We start from the raw sequence: 15,290 nt of genomic DNA, 5'->3' as shown, positions 1-15,290 counted from the left end.
TTGGTGCCATAAAACAGCTGTAAATATCTAACAAAAATATTACATTAAGTGTTTTTTATCACTGTTTGTAAACTACATTGGCACAATGATAAGAGATGAACCAGTCAAGATTCCTTGTGAGCGAACGCAAAGTTTCTCGGGTGAACGCCACGCAGAACTTTTCTGAGAGAACGTAAAATCATTGAAATGTTTTTTTCATATTACTTGATCCTGCATAGCAAGACATGGGATTTTCAGATCCAGATCATTCTGATCCAGATTAAACTTTTTTGAACAACTGGCCCCAAAATTGCATATTTAAACGTTGTTTTCCTTGAAAAAAACTTCGTCTTAAATAGCTTGAATGTAACTCTACACCCTTGCCTCATTTAGTATACACGGTTCTATGAATATGCAAATTAGTTTATTGAGGCAAAAGTCATAGTTAATAGTTAGTTAATAGTGAGATTTGGACCCTAAACTAAAGTGTGACCATATCAGTGTAATTTTACAGATTTAATGTAAAATAAAATTAATATATTATTTTTCTTAAATACTCTATTTAATTTTACAGTGAAATATTACAAGAGTAATATTTCTTATTTTATATTTTTATCTAGTAATAATAATAATAATAATAATACTGATATTTAATCACAACATTTTGGCCAAATTGTGCTGCCCTACAAACAAGCACAGAAAACCTAGAATTTTTTTTAAAATCGCTGTCATAATTTTTTATCAGAAAAATTTCACAGCTCTATTATTAAGTTTGTGAAAACATGTCTTGATTATTTTACCTATAGGTTTTAACTGTATTTTTTACTTCTTAGATTAAACATGTTGAATTTACTTGGCAGCAAAGTTTGTTTTAAAAAATAATCACTCTTTTAAAAGATTTCAGAGCAAATGCCAAAAATATTGAGATCATCAAGCCTGAAAAATGTCAATCTATACATTTTGCGATATCTCGCCCAGCCCTACAGTGATGCATTCTGCTGTGATGAATTATAACTTCTGTAATGACGTTTATTTTCCGGTTCAGTTCGGAAATGAGACGCAGCAGCTCGAGTGGGCCAAACGTGAGAGCCAGAGAGAGGAGGCGGAGCGTATCCGGAGGCTCCGCCTACAGGAACAACAGGACCTGGAATTGGCTCTCGCCCTCAGTCGATCTGAAATGCCCAGAACGTGAAGCTGCTACACTTTGGATTCAATCTTTCAATGAGACAACACCTAAAACTTTCAGATGAAGTTTTTGCATGAGCCTCCCCCAATCACAAGCTCTTCCTGAAGATCATTCAGGTTTGCTGTTTGCTGTCGCGCATCAACCTTTGAAGAACCCTGGACCAATGAAGTGCTCAACCACTGAATTATGCTTTGCAAAGATTATATACAGCTTTACCAAATACTGTAGATCATATGAGTGAGGTCTCTTGTGCTCTTATGCACATCATCAGTATCGTAAAAAAATATCAGCCTATGACTGCGGCCCATTTCAGTTTTGATCCGAAGTGCTTTATACATTGATTACAATCAGCTTCATCCACCAGAGGAAGTCTCAATCTGATTTTTGCTTAAATAAGACGGATGAATGACTAAATCCGTGACATTTACCCATCGTCAGTGCACTATATGATCATATATGATATGATAAATTTACATATAAACCTGTGTAATCAATGCATTCCCAACAAATCCCATTTTTCATCCCAGTTGCACGTACTGTTAATATCACACAAGTGTCATTAGCCACATTAAGATCAAATGAAGCATAATTACTTTTTGAAGGAACCTGGTGATGCTTTTTATGTGGGTTTTGCACTAGTCATAGTTCTTCAATGATGTTGTAATAATCACTTTGAGATGTATTTGTTATTAACCCTTTAAATCTTAATCAGATCCTCTAGATGACACCAAATCACACAAACCAGCACACAGAAGGACCTCTGCCTAGTTTTAGTTTTTTGAAATAGTTTGAGAAGCATATTTTGCTTGAAGTGAAGCCTTAAACTGTATATTGAGCTCATTCTTATGTAATCATATATTTATTGCATCTGTGATACTCAACACTAAAATCAGCAGGTTATGGATTGCTTATATGCTAGAGAAGTAATTTTTGGTGTTTATATGGCTTTGATTTTCTCTCTTTTATCATGTTGAAGATTCTACTGACCTTATGTGTTTTGTTTCTTTTGTGGAAAAGGGTTGAAAACGATTTTACAATGTGCTGCTTTTCAGTGTTTTAATAAATGTCAAACATATATTTATCTGGATCCACTTTTTTTTGTGTGAAGAACATATCAAAACCATTTCTTCCCAGAATCAAAAGAAATTAGCGCTGTCAGATCGCATCTAACAAAAGTTTATACACCGATCAGGCATAACATTATGACCACCTTCCTAATATTGTGTTATTCCCCCTTTTGCTGCCAAAACAGCCCTGACTCGTCGAGGTATGGACTCCACTAGACCCCTAAAGCTGTGCTGTGGTATCTGCACCAAGATGTTAGCAGAAGATCCTTTAAGTTGTGAGGTGGAGCCTCCATGGATCGGAGTTGTTTGTTCAGCACATCCCACAGATGCTCGATTGGATTGAGATCTGGGGAATTTGGAGGCCAAGTCAACACCTCAAACTCGTTGTTGTGCTCCTTAAACCTGAACTATTTTTGCTTTGTGGCAGGAGCATTATCCTGCTGAAAGAGGCCACAGCCACCAGGGAATACCGTTTCCATGAAAGGGTGTACATGGTCTGCAGCAATGCTTAGGTAGGTGGTACGTGTCAAAGTAACATCCACATGGATGGCAGGACCCAAGGTTTCCCAGCAGAACATTGCCCAAAGCATCACACTGCCTCCACCGGGTTGCCTTCTTCCCATAGTGCATCCTGGTCCCATGTGTTCCCCAGAAACGTACACGCACCCGGCCATCCACGTGATTCATCAGACCAGGTCCAGTTCTGATGCTCACGTGTCCACTGTTGGCACTTTCGGCGGTGGACGGGTCAGCATGGGCACCCTGACTGGTCTGTGGCTATGCAGCTCCATACGCAACAAACTGCGATGCCCTATATATTCTGGACTGAGGATCAGACCGCATGGACCAGCCTTCACTCCCCACGTGCATCAATGAGCCTTAGCCGCCCATGACCCTGTCGCCGGTTCACCACTGTTCCTTCCTTGGAGCACTTTTGACAGATACTGACCACTGCAGACCGGGAACACCCCACAAGAGCTGCAGTTTTGGAGATGCTCTGACCCAGTCGTCTAGCTATCACAGTTTGGCCCTTGTCAGACTCGCTCAAATCCTTACACTTGCCCATTTTTCCTGCTTCTAACACATCAACTTTGAGGACAAAATGTTCACTTGCTGCCTAATACAGTATATCCACCCACTAACAGGTGCCGTGATGAAGAGATAATATCTTAATTTTAATGCAAAATCTGTTGTATTTGTCCCGCTGTGATGGACGAGCGTCCTGTACATCGTGACGGTCGGCATCAGTGAGCTCTTTTTCATTTGGCTCTTGTGCGTCTATCAGACCTTTGTCTTTTGCAAATGCTCTGTGAACGGCTTCTGCTTCAAATTGCTGTTTTTCCTGGATCCGTCGAGTAACTCAAGCTGGAAGAATGAAGTCCGAGCTCGAGCCGGACTGAAATGGAGTCCTTGGAAAGATTGAGATCTAAGTGTGAAAATAATTTAACAGCTGCATGAATTTTAGCTTCGGTATGTTAATTACCCCCATTTGGAATAACAGGAAATTCCTGTGTGAGTTTTTATTTACTGAAGGCAGCTGAAAGGGCTGATTTTAAGATGGACAAATGAGAAGGGCTCAGGTGACAGAAACATAAGGCTCCAGCTCGTTCCTCATTTGTGTTTTTCTTTGCACTCGATCACTTAACCATCCACACGTGCGCTTCATTCAGAAGCTTTGCCAGACATTCTAGTCTAGTCTTCGGATTTAGTTGTGGTTTTAGTGCTGAGTGGTTGAATAGTGGGGTCAGGGATTACTGACCAACTCCACGGATGTGTTCAGATTTCAGACATTCTTACATTTTACAAGTTCAAAATCACTTTCTTTGCATAGTTTAAAACGTGTCGTTGCGTGTTGTTTCACGTAATATTTCTTTAAATTGTTGGCAGTATATCTCATCTCTAATAGATAGTTTTTGTACAGACGTGAATCTTTATTTCTACTTTGAGATCTGTTAAATACAGTAATCATAGTAAACACACAGTCCTTTATGTGTTTTACTTTGAAGGGGAAAAAGGAGAAGCTTGTTTTCTGTTCATGTCAGATTGGTAGTAATAGTTACTATCATCAGCACACAAAAGTGAAATGAAATTTCTACTTCACTTCACTGAGTCGGCTAATAATAGTCAGGATCACGTTTCTTCTTTTTCTCTTGAATTTGCGTAAAAGGGAACTCTTGTCCTGTTTTCACACATTATTCACTCATGCAGAAAAAGTACTACTTTTAGAATACAAAAGCACAGAGATGGATGCTTTATTTACACACTTTTTAACATTCAGTAAGAATTTATTATGTTTTGTATGTCCATAATATATGCACATAATATATAATCAATGCATTGATTATATTAGTATTATTTATATAGCATTTTCATTATATATATATATATATATATATATATTTGAAGCAACTTCACATAAAAATTGTATATATTTTAATATATTTTGCATGCACATGATGTTTGAATCATTTAATACATTTTTATTATATATATATATATATATTCACATAAAATTGTATATATTATAATATATTTTTGCATGCACGTTTAAATAATTTAATACATTTTATTTTATATGTATATATTTTTCACATAAAATTGTATATATTTTAATATTTTGCATGCGCATGTTTGAATATTTAATACATTTTATTTATATATATATATATATATATATATATATATATATATAATGTTCACATAAAATTTGTATATATTTTAATATATTTTGCATGCACTTTGCATAATTTAATACGTTTTTATTATATATTTTTTTTTCACATAACTATTTTATATATTTTTATATATTTTGCATGCACATGATGTTTGAGTAATTTAATACATTTTTATTTTAGATTTTTTCTACTTTTTATATAGTTTAATATATTTTTGTATGCCTACGATGTTTGAATAATTCAATATTTTTTTTTTTTTTAATTATGAACTGCACCATATCTAAAATATTTAGTTTCCATTTTTCTTTATTCTACTATATATATATATAAAAAAAGCTAAATATATCATGAGTAGGTGTGTCTAAACTTTTGACCAGTATTATTTGTATAAATAAATATATTTTATTTTTATATTATTTTTTTATATAAAAATCTCAAAATGTTTTTTCCAGTCTTTCCACCCCAGAGCGAAATGAGTTGATGCTGAACAAATATTTTTACAAAATATGCAGATTTTGTATTTCATCCTCCACGTTTGACATCAAAGCACCACTGGAGTCTCTTTGATGTCCGTGTCTTTTCTGCGTCTCTGGAGTCTGGGATCTTCAGCTGAGAGCCGAGCGCCCCTCCGTCCAGACGCATCTAAATTCTCTCTCTGTAATTATGTAAATGTAGTGTTTGTATTTATAGGCAGAAGCCACAGGCTGCTGGCCTCAACCTGACGCAGCTGGAAAGCATCTTGGTCTAAACTATAAGCTTGAGTGGGGGTTCAAGAATAGCACTCGTGCAGCGGCCCTCGCTCGCCATAAGCGTCTCCAGTTTCTGGGGACTTCGTTTTCCAGTCGCTTCAAAGGAGCCCATAATAAGAGACTAAGCAACCCACATCCAATAGGTCAGACGGAACATGACAGGCAATGACACGAGAGATATATATATTCAAATTTAGTTTAATATTTACAATAAATACAGTACTTACAATATAAAATGTATGTACACAATCTTATAAAAACCCAGGACTTCAAGCCCCAGTGCATACGGTGCTAGTGTACAACAGGGCAACACTTTACAATAACCATTCTAAAGCATTTATTCATCTTAGTTAACATTATTAACGTTAACAAAGAGTAATAAATACTGTAACAATGCATTAACTAACGTCAACTAATGGGACGTTATTGCGAAGTGTTACCGACGTTTGCTTCTTTCAGCACACATGCAATCAAGAGTGTATCAAAATGAACAAAAAAAACGAACACAGCTGTTTGTTGCATGATAGCAAGGCAGTTTCAAGAGCAAAACATTGTCATCGTGCATTTTCCACTGGAGGTTTGCTAGTCGTCAGGCTTTGCACTCTTTGTGGCTTCAGAAAGGCACCGTACTGTCTCCCGATCGGACACAGATTCATAGGACCAGCCCTTCAGACCTTTAAAAAGAGCTCTGCATAATCTATGTAGTACCAGCTACTTTGTTACAAAAGTATGATGATATATATTTCTTTATCGACAACAGGCGATTGTCTTAAAGTCATTAAATAAGGCAGTTAATGTGGATCCAGTCCTCACAGGTGTCTCTTCATATGCAGAGCCAGGTGGTCGGAGCGGGAGAAGGCGCGCTCGCACAGGTGGCACTGGAACGGCCGGTGGCCGGTGTGCTTGCGGAAATGACGCGTCAGCTCGTCGGAGCGGGCGAACTTCCAGCCGCATCCCTCCCAGTTGCAGTGGTACGGTTTCTCACCTGATGAATCAAAGCGAGAGGATCACATTTAGGTGGTTTAAAGACAAAAACAGGGATTAGAGGCGAAGTTAGACACGCTCTTACCGGTGTGGGTTCGGTGGTGCGCCTTCAAATGCGAGCTCTTGGTGTACGTCTTGCCGCAGCCGGCGAAGGTGCAGGTGTGCGTCGCCGTGCGCTTCCTCGGCCAGGTACGTCGTCCTCGCTTGGGTTTGGACTCCATTAGCTCCAGCGGGGAGGACGGCGGAGTCAGGAGAGCCCTTTGCATGTTGGGTTGCATCCCGATGGCCTCCTCGAACATGCCGTACTGGTGCGGCGCCGTGTAGGGCAGTTGCATTTGAGCGTAGGCTGGAGGCGAGTGATGGAAACCCTGCGGAAACGTGGCTTGGCGCAGATGGGAGTCATCCGGACTCAACGGGGGCGTCATATTCCCCGTCGCCTGTGGAGAAACGGCCAGCCTGGGCTGCTCGAAAGACATCATGCATGAAATGTTGCCCTCTTGTTTGATTTTTTGGCAGCTTTGCGGCACCATGCCCATCACCGGCCCGTAACCGTCCATCGGCGGCTCGACTTTGATATCAACAAAGTCCTGTCTGGGGAACCCAGTGGAGTTGATGACGAATCTTCCCTGAATTGCACCGTCGTAGGCATTGTCCATGTCGGATCTCAGAAGCTCGGCCATGAGGCTGTTCCCGTACGGCGGCGGAGGCGGCTGCTCCGGAGATGCGTACGCTCCCGTCGAGTACAGGCCGCATGGCTCTGCATGTGAGACGTATTCTGCTCCTGCCTCTAGAGGTCCTGTTGTGTTGGCCAGGATAAACTCCAGGTCCAAATAATTGCTCAGATCCTCGTCATCCTTGCGGCCACGACAAGTGTCCATGTTCTGTGCCACGTTGAGCAGAGGGCAGCTGCCGCTCAGTGGTTTGTCCTCCTCACATTTCCACCTCTGCAAAAACAGAACGGAGGGTGTTTAGAGCTAAAATACTTCAATTTGAAAGCATTTTATGACAGTTAACCATCAAATCAAACCATCAAAGTTGTCAGCTCTTTAAATCACAAGACAATCTGCTAAAAACTGTTCTTGTAACTCTTTTTAATACAGAAATTACATATACATATAGATAGATATACCTTATAAGCATGCATGCATGTATATATGACACATTTATCTTGTTTTACTACATAGGGGTGAATTCAGGGTGATTGGGACACTTTTTACCATTAAGATGATTTGGAAAAAGTGTCCCAATCAACCTGATTTCACCATATATAGGTACATTTATCTTGTTTTACTATATAGGGGTGAATTCAGTGTGACTTGGAAAAAGTGTCCCAATCAACCTGAATTTACCATATATATATATATTTTATATATATATATATATATATATATATATATATATATATATATATATATATATATATAAAAATATATATATATATATATATATATATATATCATAAAACAAGACATATTTACCTTATAAGCACAACTTAAATTATTTTGTCTATTGCAAACTTATGCAAACAAGCGGAAAACAAATATACATGCTTAGAATGTGTTTCTACCACAGTTTTAACCACGTCCGAGGTTAGGTTTCCCACATTACCCAAATTCACCCTAGTTTCACCAATTTAGAAGTGCACAAAAGTGTCAGATACTTACATCCTCCCAAAGTTTTTCTTTCTGGTTTGCAAACGTTGAAATCGAAGGCAAAAGGCAAGGTAAAGCCATTTCCAAGAGTCAATGCGCGTATTCAGTTGTAGTTTTCGTCTGTATTGTTGCACTTGCTCCTAAAGCGATGTCAAACGTCGGTGCGCTTTTTCCTCGAGTGAACTTCCAGAGTCATGAACAAAGTGTGTCGGGCAGGAGCGCCTCCTACCTAATAAATACTGCTCCTGGACCAATTGGGTGAGCGAAGGAAACAACGTTCAGAGCTCCCAAATATAATCGCTATATAACGCACCGTGCGCGCTTTCTCCACAGGTCCACAGTGTCTCAGTGCCGGACTGCGCTCTCGCTCTCTCATTTAAGCGCTGGTGACGCACGTGCCCGTCCCCCCACGGGGGCGCGGCCGAGAGGAGGCGGGTCACTCGCAATGTCACTATCATCTGTGTACTACACATACAAAACTGTTACCAAGGCGTTTCAACAAAAGCTCGAATTGATCCAAGTGTAATTCCAGTCTTCAAACAGCCTACGTTCACCCATGCGTAATTTAGACTCCAAATATACGCGCTTTCCAATGAAAGCAAGTGACTACACAATAAGGTTACATTTAGACTTTAGAAGTCAAATAAAGTTGTTTTTGCATGCTGATATGGCAATTTTCTGTACAATAGATTAGTAGGTGATCCAAAAGTCAAGTTTTCCCTGTCATTATGTGTGTATATATATATAATCACATGACAAGAAAGCCATAAAACAGAGATGACCCTCATGACTACATATTTTGACCTGCACGTTTTTCAGTTAAAATGTAACTAAAAATAGTGATACTGGTGATAAAATGTTTTTTCAGTATTTTTAACTTTGATTAAAAACGTGATTATTACCAGATTAGTAGTGATTATTTTAGTTAATCATTAAGTTGTGTGCACACAAGTACTGTGGTATTTGATGGTTACCACCATAAACATAAATCTGTATTTATTATGTCTGTGGTTGCCACACTAGACATTTTCAGTGTTTTTGAAAATAAATAAATAAACACTTAAAATGTATGTTGCATGTACATTACAAACATTTCTAAATAATTTTCACGTGTGAAAATAAAAAATCAAAATTTTTCCTCTTAGATGTTATCACTGCCCCAGCATGAGAACTGGAGTTTTACCGTGTTTACTGTAGTAAAGGGTTTCAGTGAGACATGTTGCTTGAGGAATGCATGTAAAGCGTGATTAATGTGAAAGCGCGAGACATTGTGAGCCCTCAAAGGCGCTTTATCATGATGATTGTGCGCGCGCAGCGGGTTTGTCTAAACGCGGACAGCAGGCGCCAGTCTCACCTGATCCCCTGACTCTCTCCTCTCAGATGTTCGCCTTACCTTTCGCCGCATTCAGGTGTAAATGGAGGGGGGATTAAATGGCTGGAATGCTGATGGTGTGGGAATTATTGGCTTTGCTTTAGCAGCCATTAGTTTCGTTAATGATGTCCCGAGGACGCGCCGCGACTGTTTGCGCGAGACCCGCCATTAAAGAAACTGACAGGAAAAGAAAAACTGGACAGGTTACTTATTCACGTCTGAAAAATACACAGTTCAGCTTCATTGGTTTATGCACTTTGAGCGGCAGTACCATGGTACTTTGATATTTAACATGATACTGAAACTGAATGATTTAATGTTTGTGTCCTTTGGTATTTACATGGTACAAGATACTTCCATCATGGTAGTGTACAAAACCTTGATATAGTGGCACTCCATATCCATATATACATATATGTATATGACCCCGGACCACAAAACCAGTCATAAGGGTCAATTTATAAAAAAAAAAAAAAAAAAAAGAGATTTATTCATCATCTACATTGATGTATGGTTTGTTATGACAATATTTATCTGCTACTATTTGAAAATCTGGAATCTGAGGGTGGAAAAAAATCAAAATATTGAGAAAATCGCCTTTAAAGTTGTCCAAATGAAGTCCTTAGCAATGCATATCCACTCACAAAAATAAATTTTTGATATATTTACTGTAGGAAATTTACAAAATATCTTCATGGAACGTGATCTTTACTTAATATCCTAATGATTTTTGGCATAAAAGAAAAATCGATAATTTTGACCCATTCAATGTATTGTTGGCTATTGCTACAAATATACCCGTGCGACTTATGACTGCTTTTGTGGTCCAGGGTCACACACACAAACACACATATGTGTATATATGTTTTAAGCTTAATAGTTTACACATGAAAAGCTTTGATGTTAAATTGCTCATATTGAGTTGACCTCTTGACCTCAGTGGTGTTTTATAGCTCATAACAGTAATGAGTCTGATAAAGCGCTTTGATGCGCATATTCTGCCTCAGTTTCTATGTGCTGTTTGTGTTGAGTAAGAATGCGTTTGGGATGTTTCTCATCTCTTTTGTCACGAATCTTCAATGGAACTAAAGGAGGCTCACTCACTCTGGCTCATACGTTTCATGTAATCTATTATGCAAACTAGATTTTCTTTGTAAACCAGTTTCTTGTGCCTCTGGTTTGATTCATAAATTTTGATTCATTAAGAATAAAGTAACACATGCTCATCTACATGCATGCTAGAAGTTTCCGGTGAAAGTCACATCAGATTGTGTAATCGCAATCTGTTATGTGTCATTTTATTATCAGCATTGTCTCAAAAGTTTCTCCTAAAATTCCTTAAGAGCAGCTCCGATTGGTTGATTTTGGGAAAATGTGGTGAAACAGTTTATAATGTCATATTGGGATCTTTTGATGTAAATCGGAGCACAGTTCTGATTTGAAAGATGAGATCACTGAGATGCTAAAAACGTCTCTATGTGCTCTCCATCTAATTTCTTTGCTGTTAGAGATATTAAAGAGATCTCATTTGTGATTTTTCTTTTATCGCAGGTGTTGAGTTTTCCCTGTCATCACAGATGTTGGGAAGAGCACGGTTGTGCCTGAGAAATATGCCGTCATTCTGAGTTTCACAGAACTGTACAGGAAGTGTGTCCGGTGTGTGTGTCCTTTGATCGGACTGATAGCGTTTCCTCCCCCGTGTGCTCAGGTGAAGTGAAGCGAAGCATGAAGTTGGTGAAATCAGACATGCTTCATGATGCAATTAGCCTAAGCCAAACTGGTTTGGAATAATTAAGATTTTTTAAATGTTTTTAAAGAGAAGTCTCCATACCTACATAACCTTGTTTCCGCCATGAAATAAAAAATAAAAAAGGTAATTTATCTCATAATTCCGACTTCTGACTCTTTTCAGAATTGTGAGATGTAATCTCACAACTGTGAGTTATAAAATCAGAATTGCGAGATATAAAGTCAGAATTGCGAGATATAAAGTCAGAATTGCGAGTTTAAAGTCAGAATTGCGAGTTTAAAGTCAGAATTTCGAGTTGTAAAGTCAGAATTGCGAGTTTAAAGTCAGAATTTCGAGTTATAAATTCAGAATTGCGAGTAGTAAAGTCAGAATTGCGAGTTTAAAGTCAGAATTTCGAGTTATAAAGTCAGAATTGCGAGTAGTAAAGTCAGAATTGCGAGTTTAAAGTCAGAATTGCGAGTTTAAAGTCAGAATTGTGAGTTATAAAGTCAGAATTGCGAGTTTAAAGTCAGAATTGCGAGTTTAAAGTCAGAATTTCGAGTTATAAAGTCAGAATTGCGAGTTTAAAGTCAGAATTATGAGTTATAAATTCAGATTTGCGAGATATAAAGTCAGAATTGTGAGATATAAACTTATAATTGCATGTTATAATGTCCAATTGTGAGGGAAAAAAGATGTTTTTTCTTAGAATTGCAAGTTTATAACTCACAATTCTGACTTTATAAGATGCAATTGCGAGTTTATTTTACGCAATTCTAAGAAAAAAAGTCACAATTACCTTTTTTTATTTTTCTATTTAGTGACGGAAATGAGTTTCCATACATACTCACCAAGGCTCAAGGATACAGTAAAAACAGTAATATTGTAAAGTATCATTAGAATTTAAAGTAACTGTTTTCTATTGTAATATACTTTTAAAATTTAAATTTATTCAAAGCTGAATTTTCAGCATCATTACTCCGGTCTTCAGTGTCACATGATCCTTCAGAAATCATTCTAATATGCAGAAACATTTCTGATTATTATCAGTGTTGAGAACAGTTGTGTTGCTTCATACTTTTGTGGGAACCGTGATATATTTTTTGCAGGTTTTTGTGATGAATAGAATAGATCAATTTAATATGTCCTTGCTGAATAAAAGTATTCAAACCTTATTTGAATGGTAGTGTATCACGGTTTCCACAAAAATCTAAAGTTTTCAACATTGATAATAATCATAAATGTTTCTTGAGCAGCAAATCAGCATGTTAGAATGATTTCTGAAGGATCATGTGACACTGAAGACTGGCTCTGGAGCTCATAAGAGACTTCTTTCAAAAACAAAGTAAAATGTTCATTTAGTTATATAGATATTGCAGTCTTTGACCTGAAATTGCATTCTGACACATTTCGGAACAATAACACACAAAATTGAGCTTGCATGACTAGAAGCATTTGCACTCACAAGTGTGTCATGTATGTTTTGGACACTGGTAGTCGATGCAAATTTGCATAATGTCACCTCAAATTGCCTGTAATGGGCTCTGTCAATGTGAACGGCCCTTGTTTATTCAAAAACCAGTTCTCGTTCTCGTCTTTACCCATGTTATGTCATCTCCTGGATGTAAACGATACATAACGGCACATGTTTGTGGTAACAGTCGCCATGTTTAGGCAGACGAACATAGGTAATTTTTTCCATTGCACTAAACGAAAGCAATTACAGACGTCATGTGCGCGCAGGAGTTTGACATGTGTTCAGACTATCATGGCAGCGTTCCAGACTGCATTACATGCATCATTTCTAAATGATGTGTCAGTGTGCAAGTGTGTTCATGCCGTTGTGATGAATGAATTGCTATTTCCATCCCAGCCTGCATGTAGGTGCATGTCTGTATGTTTATGCCTCTCGGGAAAATGTATTTGGCAGAAAACGACATCATTTGACTTAAACAATTACTCTAGATATGAAACTTGCAATCTTTTTTTCTGTTTAATACATAGTGAGTGTGTTTTTATTTTAAAATAACATCTTGTTTTCATTGATCGAGTTAGTCATCATCTGTCATTCTTCTTATATTAAGGATTGAAACCGAAATCTTCTCATTTTATCCCAGTGATTCATACGAAAGGAAATGTTTATGAGATGGGTGTCCTTTAATGCTGGATTTTAAGTCGTGCCAAATCATGCGTCCTCTAAGAATGAGCAATTACTGCGGAGAATTATTTCTTAATCTTTCAAAATGACTTTTTTTGCACAATTTTGTAATGGTTGGGTAACACATGCGAAAGTTGCAAAACATGTTTTTACGTAAGCTGTACAGTCCTGAAAAAGCGAGAACAACCTGCGATACCGAACCAGTAACTGGCTGGATCTGTGATCTGTCTTAAGAAACATTGTGTTATAGCAGATGCTATGACTTACAGTATATGAATTGCATTCATGTTAGATATGCATGTGACACAAACGTTTCATTACAACACCCTATTATTCTTAAAGCCGGAATTTTACAAACAGCAGCTTCTTTTATCTTTCTCATGTCAATCTCATGTCACGTTTCAGGTGATTTGTGTGTGAAATTTATGCATTACACCCACTTTACATTCTTGGTTTTGTAATTATGTTTTATGACCTAAAATGATGTATCTAAACTGTAGACAAACACTTCCCCAGAATGCAGACACATCAGTTTTTGTCAAGTCGGTTTCATATGTATAGCGCTTTTCGCAATACACATTGTTTCACAGCAGTTCATGTTAATGTTTATCATATCTTAATATCTTCATGCCTTATAGTTGCATTCAGCAGATTAGAGCTAGGTGATAATATATGCGAGTATAAGTTTGACAATGTTATATATCCAACTTTAGGCCTTTGAGATAGACCAGTTTGTCTTGAAAGCTTTCTTGCATTAAGTGCCAAAAGAGTAGCATGGTATTACCAATGTTTACTTATACTACACCCTAAAAGTATGTACTGTTTTTGTGAAGAAAATGTACATACTTTTGAGTGTGTAGCAGAATAGTATGCAAGCTTTGGGACATAATTGCGTCTTTAACAGACCGCTCTGTCACTTACTTACGTTCATCCTGTCACCATGTAAACGGCCCTGTCAATCTTCTTGTCATAGTTAGAATCCTCCACATTCAGTTTAATTTAATTTCCTACTGTTATAGGAGAGAAATGTAGTCGCACGTCGATCTGCCAGTCGTGGGTCTTTCATGTGGAGACTCTCCTCATGTGTTTGCATAATGATGCATTTAAAATTTAATGACCAAACGTATCATTATAAAAGTTCACAATGCTGTTCCAGATTAATTATAATGTGGATAACATTAAATAAATATATCTTTTCGTCAGGTTAGATGCTGATATTAATCACTCAAACCCCTTCATCTAAACCTCTCTACTTAACCGTCAGTCTCGACATCCACCATGTTTGTAGTTTTTAATACTTTTTATTCATGTTTGTAGTTCTAATCGAATCCTTGTCCAACGCACAATGGGTTGTGGGCAATATTAGCCATTAGAGTGTGCACGGATCTGCACTTCAGATTCTAACCGGAAAAAGTAGACCATCCGGAATACTCATTTAAACAAACAACCCATTCGCTGGGTTAAACAACTTATTCGCTGGATTAAAACGACCCATTCGCTGGGTTAAACTGACCCATTCGCTGAGTTAAACAGCCCATTCCCTGGGTTAAAACGACCCATTCGCTTGGTTAAACAACCCATTCACTGGGTTAAACGACCCATTCTCTGGGTTAAAACGATCAATTTGCTGGGTTAAACAACCCATTTCCTGGGTTAAACAACCCAATCGCTGTGTTTGGCCATTTTCAACCCAACTTGGGTTGTTTTTAACCCAGCATTTTTTAGAGTGTAATTTCAAA

At 37.7% G+C, this 15,290-nt stretch overlaps 2 protein-coding genes across 4 annotated transcripts in view; one reads left to right on the top strand and one right to left on the bottom strand.

The window, feature by feature from the left end:
• eps15l1b (epidermal growth factor receptor pathway substrate 15-like 1b) overlaps positions 1 to 2,246 on the top strand; it is a 38,859-nt gene extending 36,613 nt beyond the window's left edge. For 2 of the 3 annotated variants that reach the window (XM_051863665.1, XM_051863655.1), the window contains exon 24: positions 1,025 to 2,246. In XM_051863665.1, coding sequence (XP_051719625.1) covers positions 1,025 to 1,171 — 147 coding nt within the window. In that variant the 3' untranslated portion in view covers positions 1,172 to 2,246. The remainder of the gene's footprint in view (positions 1 to 1,024) is intronic. The other variant, XM_051863672.1, reaches the window with a different exon arrangement.
• Positions 2,247 to 5,838: 3,592 nt separating this feature from the next.
• Positions 5,839 to 8,653, bottom strand: klf2b (Kruppel-like factor 2b). The gene is made up of 3 exons (XM_051872941.1): positions 8,305 to 8,653; positions 6,726 to 7,584; positions 5,839 to 6,641 (listed from the first exon to the last, which is right to left on the bottom strand). Exons 1-3 carry the CDS (start codon positions 8,371 to 8,373, stop codon positions 6,466 to 6,468), a joined length of 1,104 nt encoding a protein of 367 aa, XP_051728901.1. The 5' UTR covers positions 8,374 to 8,653; the 3' UTR covers positions 5,839 to 6,465.
• Between the last annotated feature and the right edge of the window lie 6,637 nt (positions 8,654 to 15,290).

Source organism: Ctenopharyngodon idella, chromosome 2 (genome assembly GCF_019924925.1).
Source record: "Ctenopharyngodon idella isolate HZGC_01 chromosome 2, HZGC01, whole genome shotgun sequence".
Taxonomy (NCBI): Eukaryota; Metazoa; Chordata; class Actinopteri; order Cypriniformes; family Xenocyprididae; genus Ctenopharyngodon; species Ctenopharyngodon idella.
The sequence above is the reverse complement of the archived record's forward strand: the minus strand, read 5'-3'. Positions and strand labels throughout refer to the sequence as shown.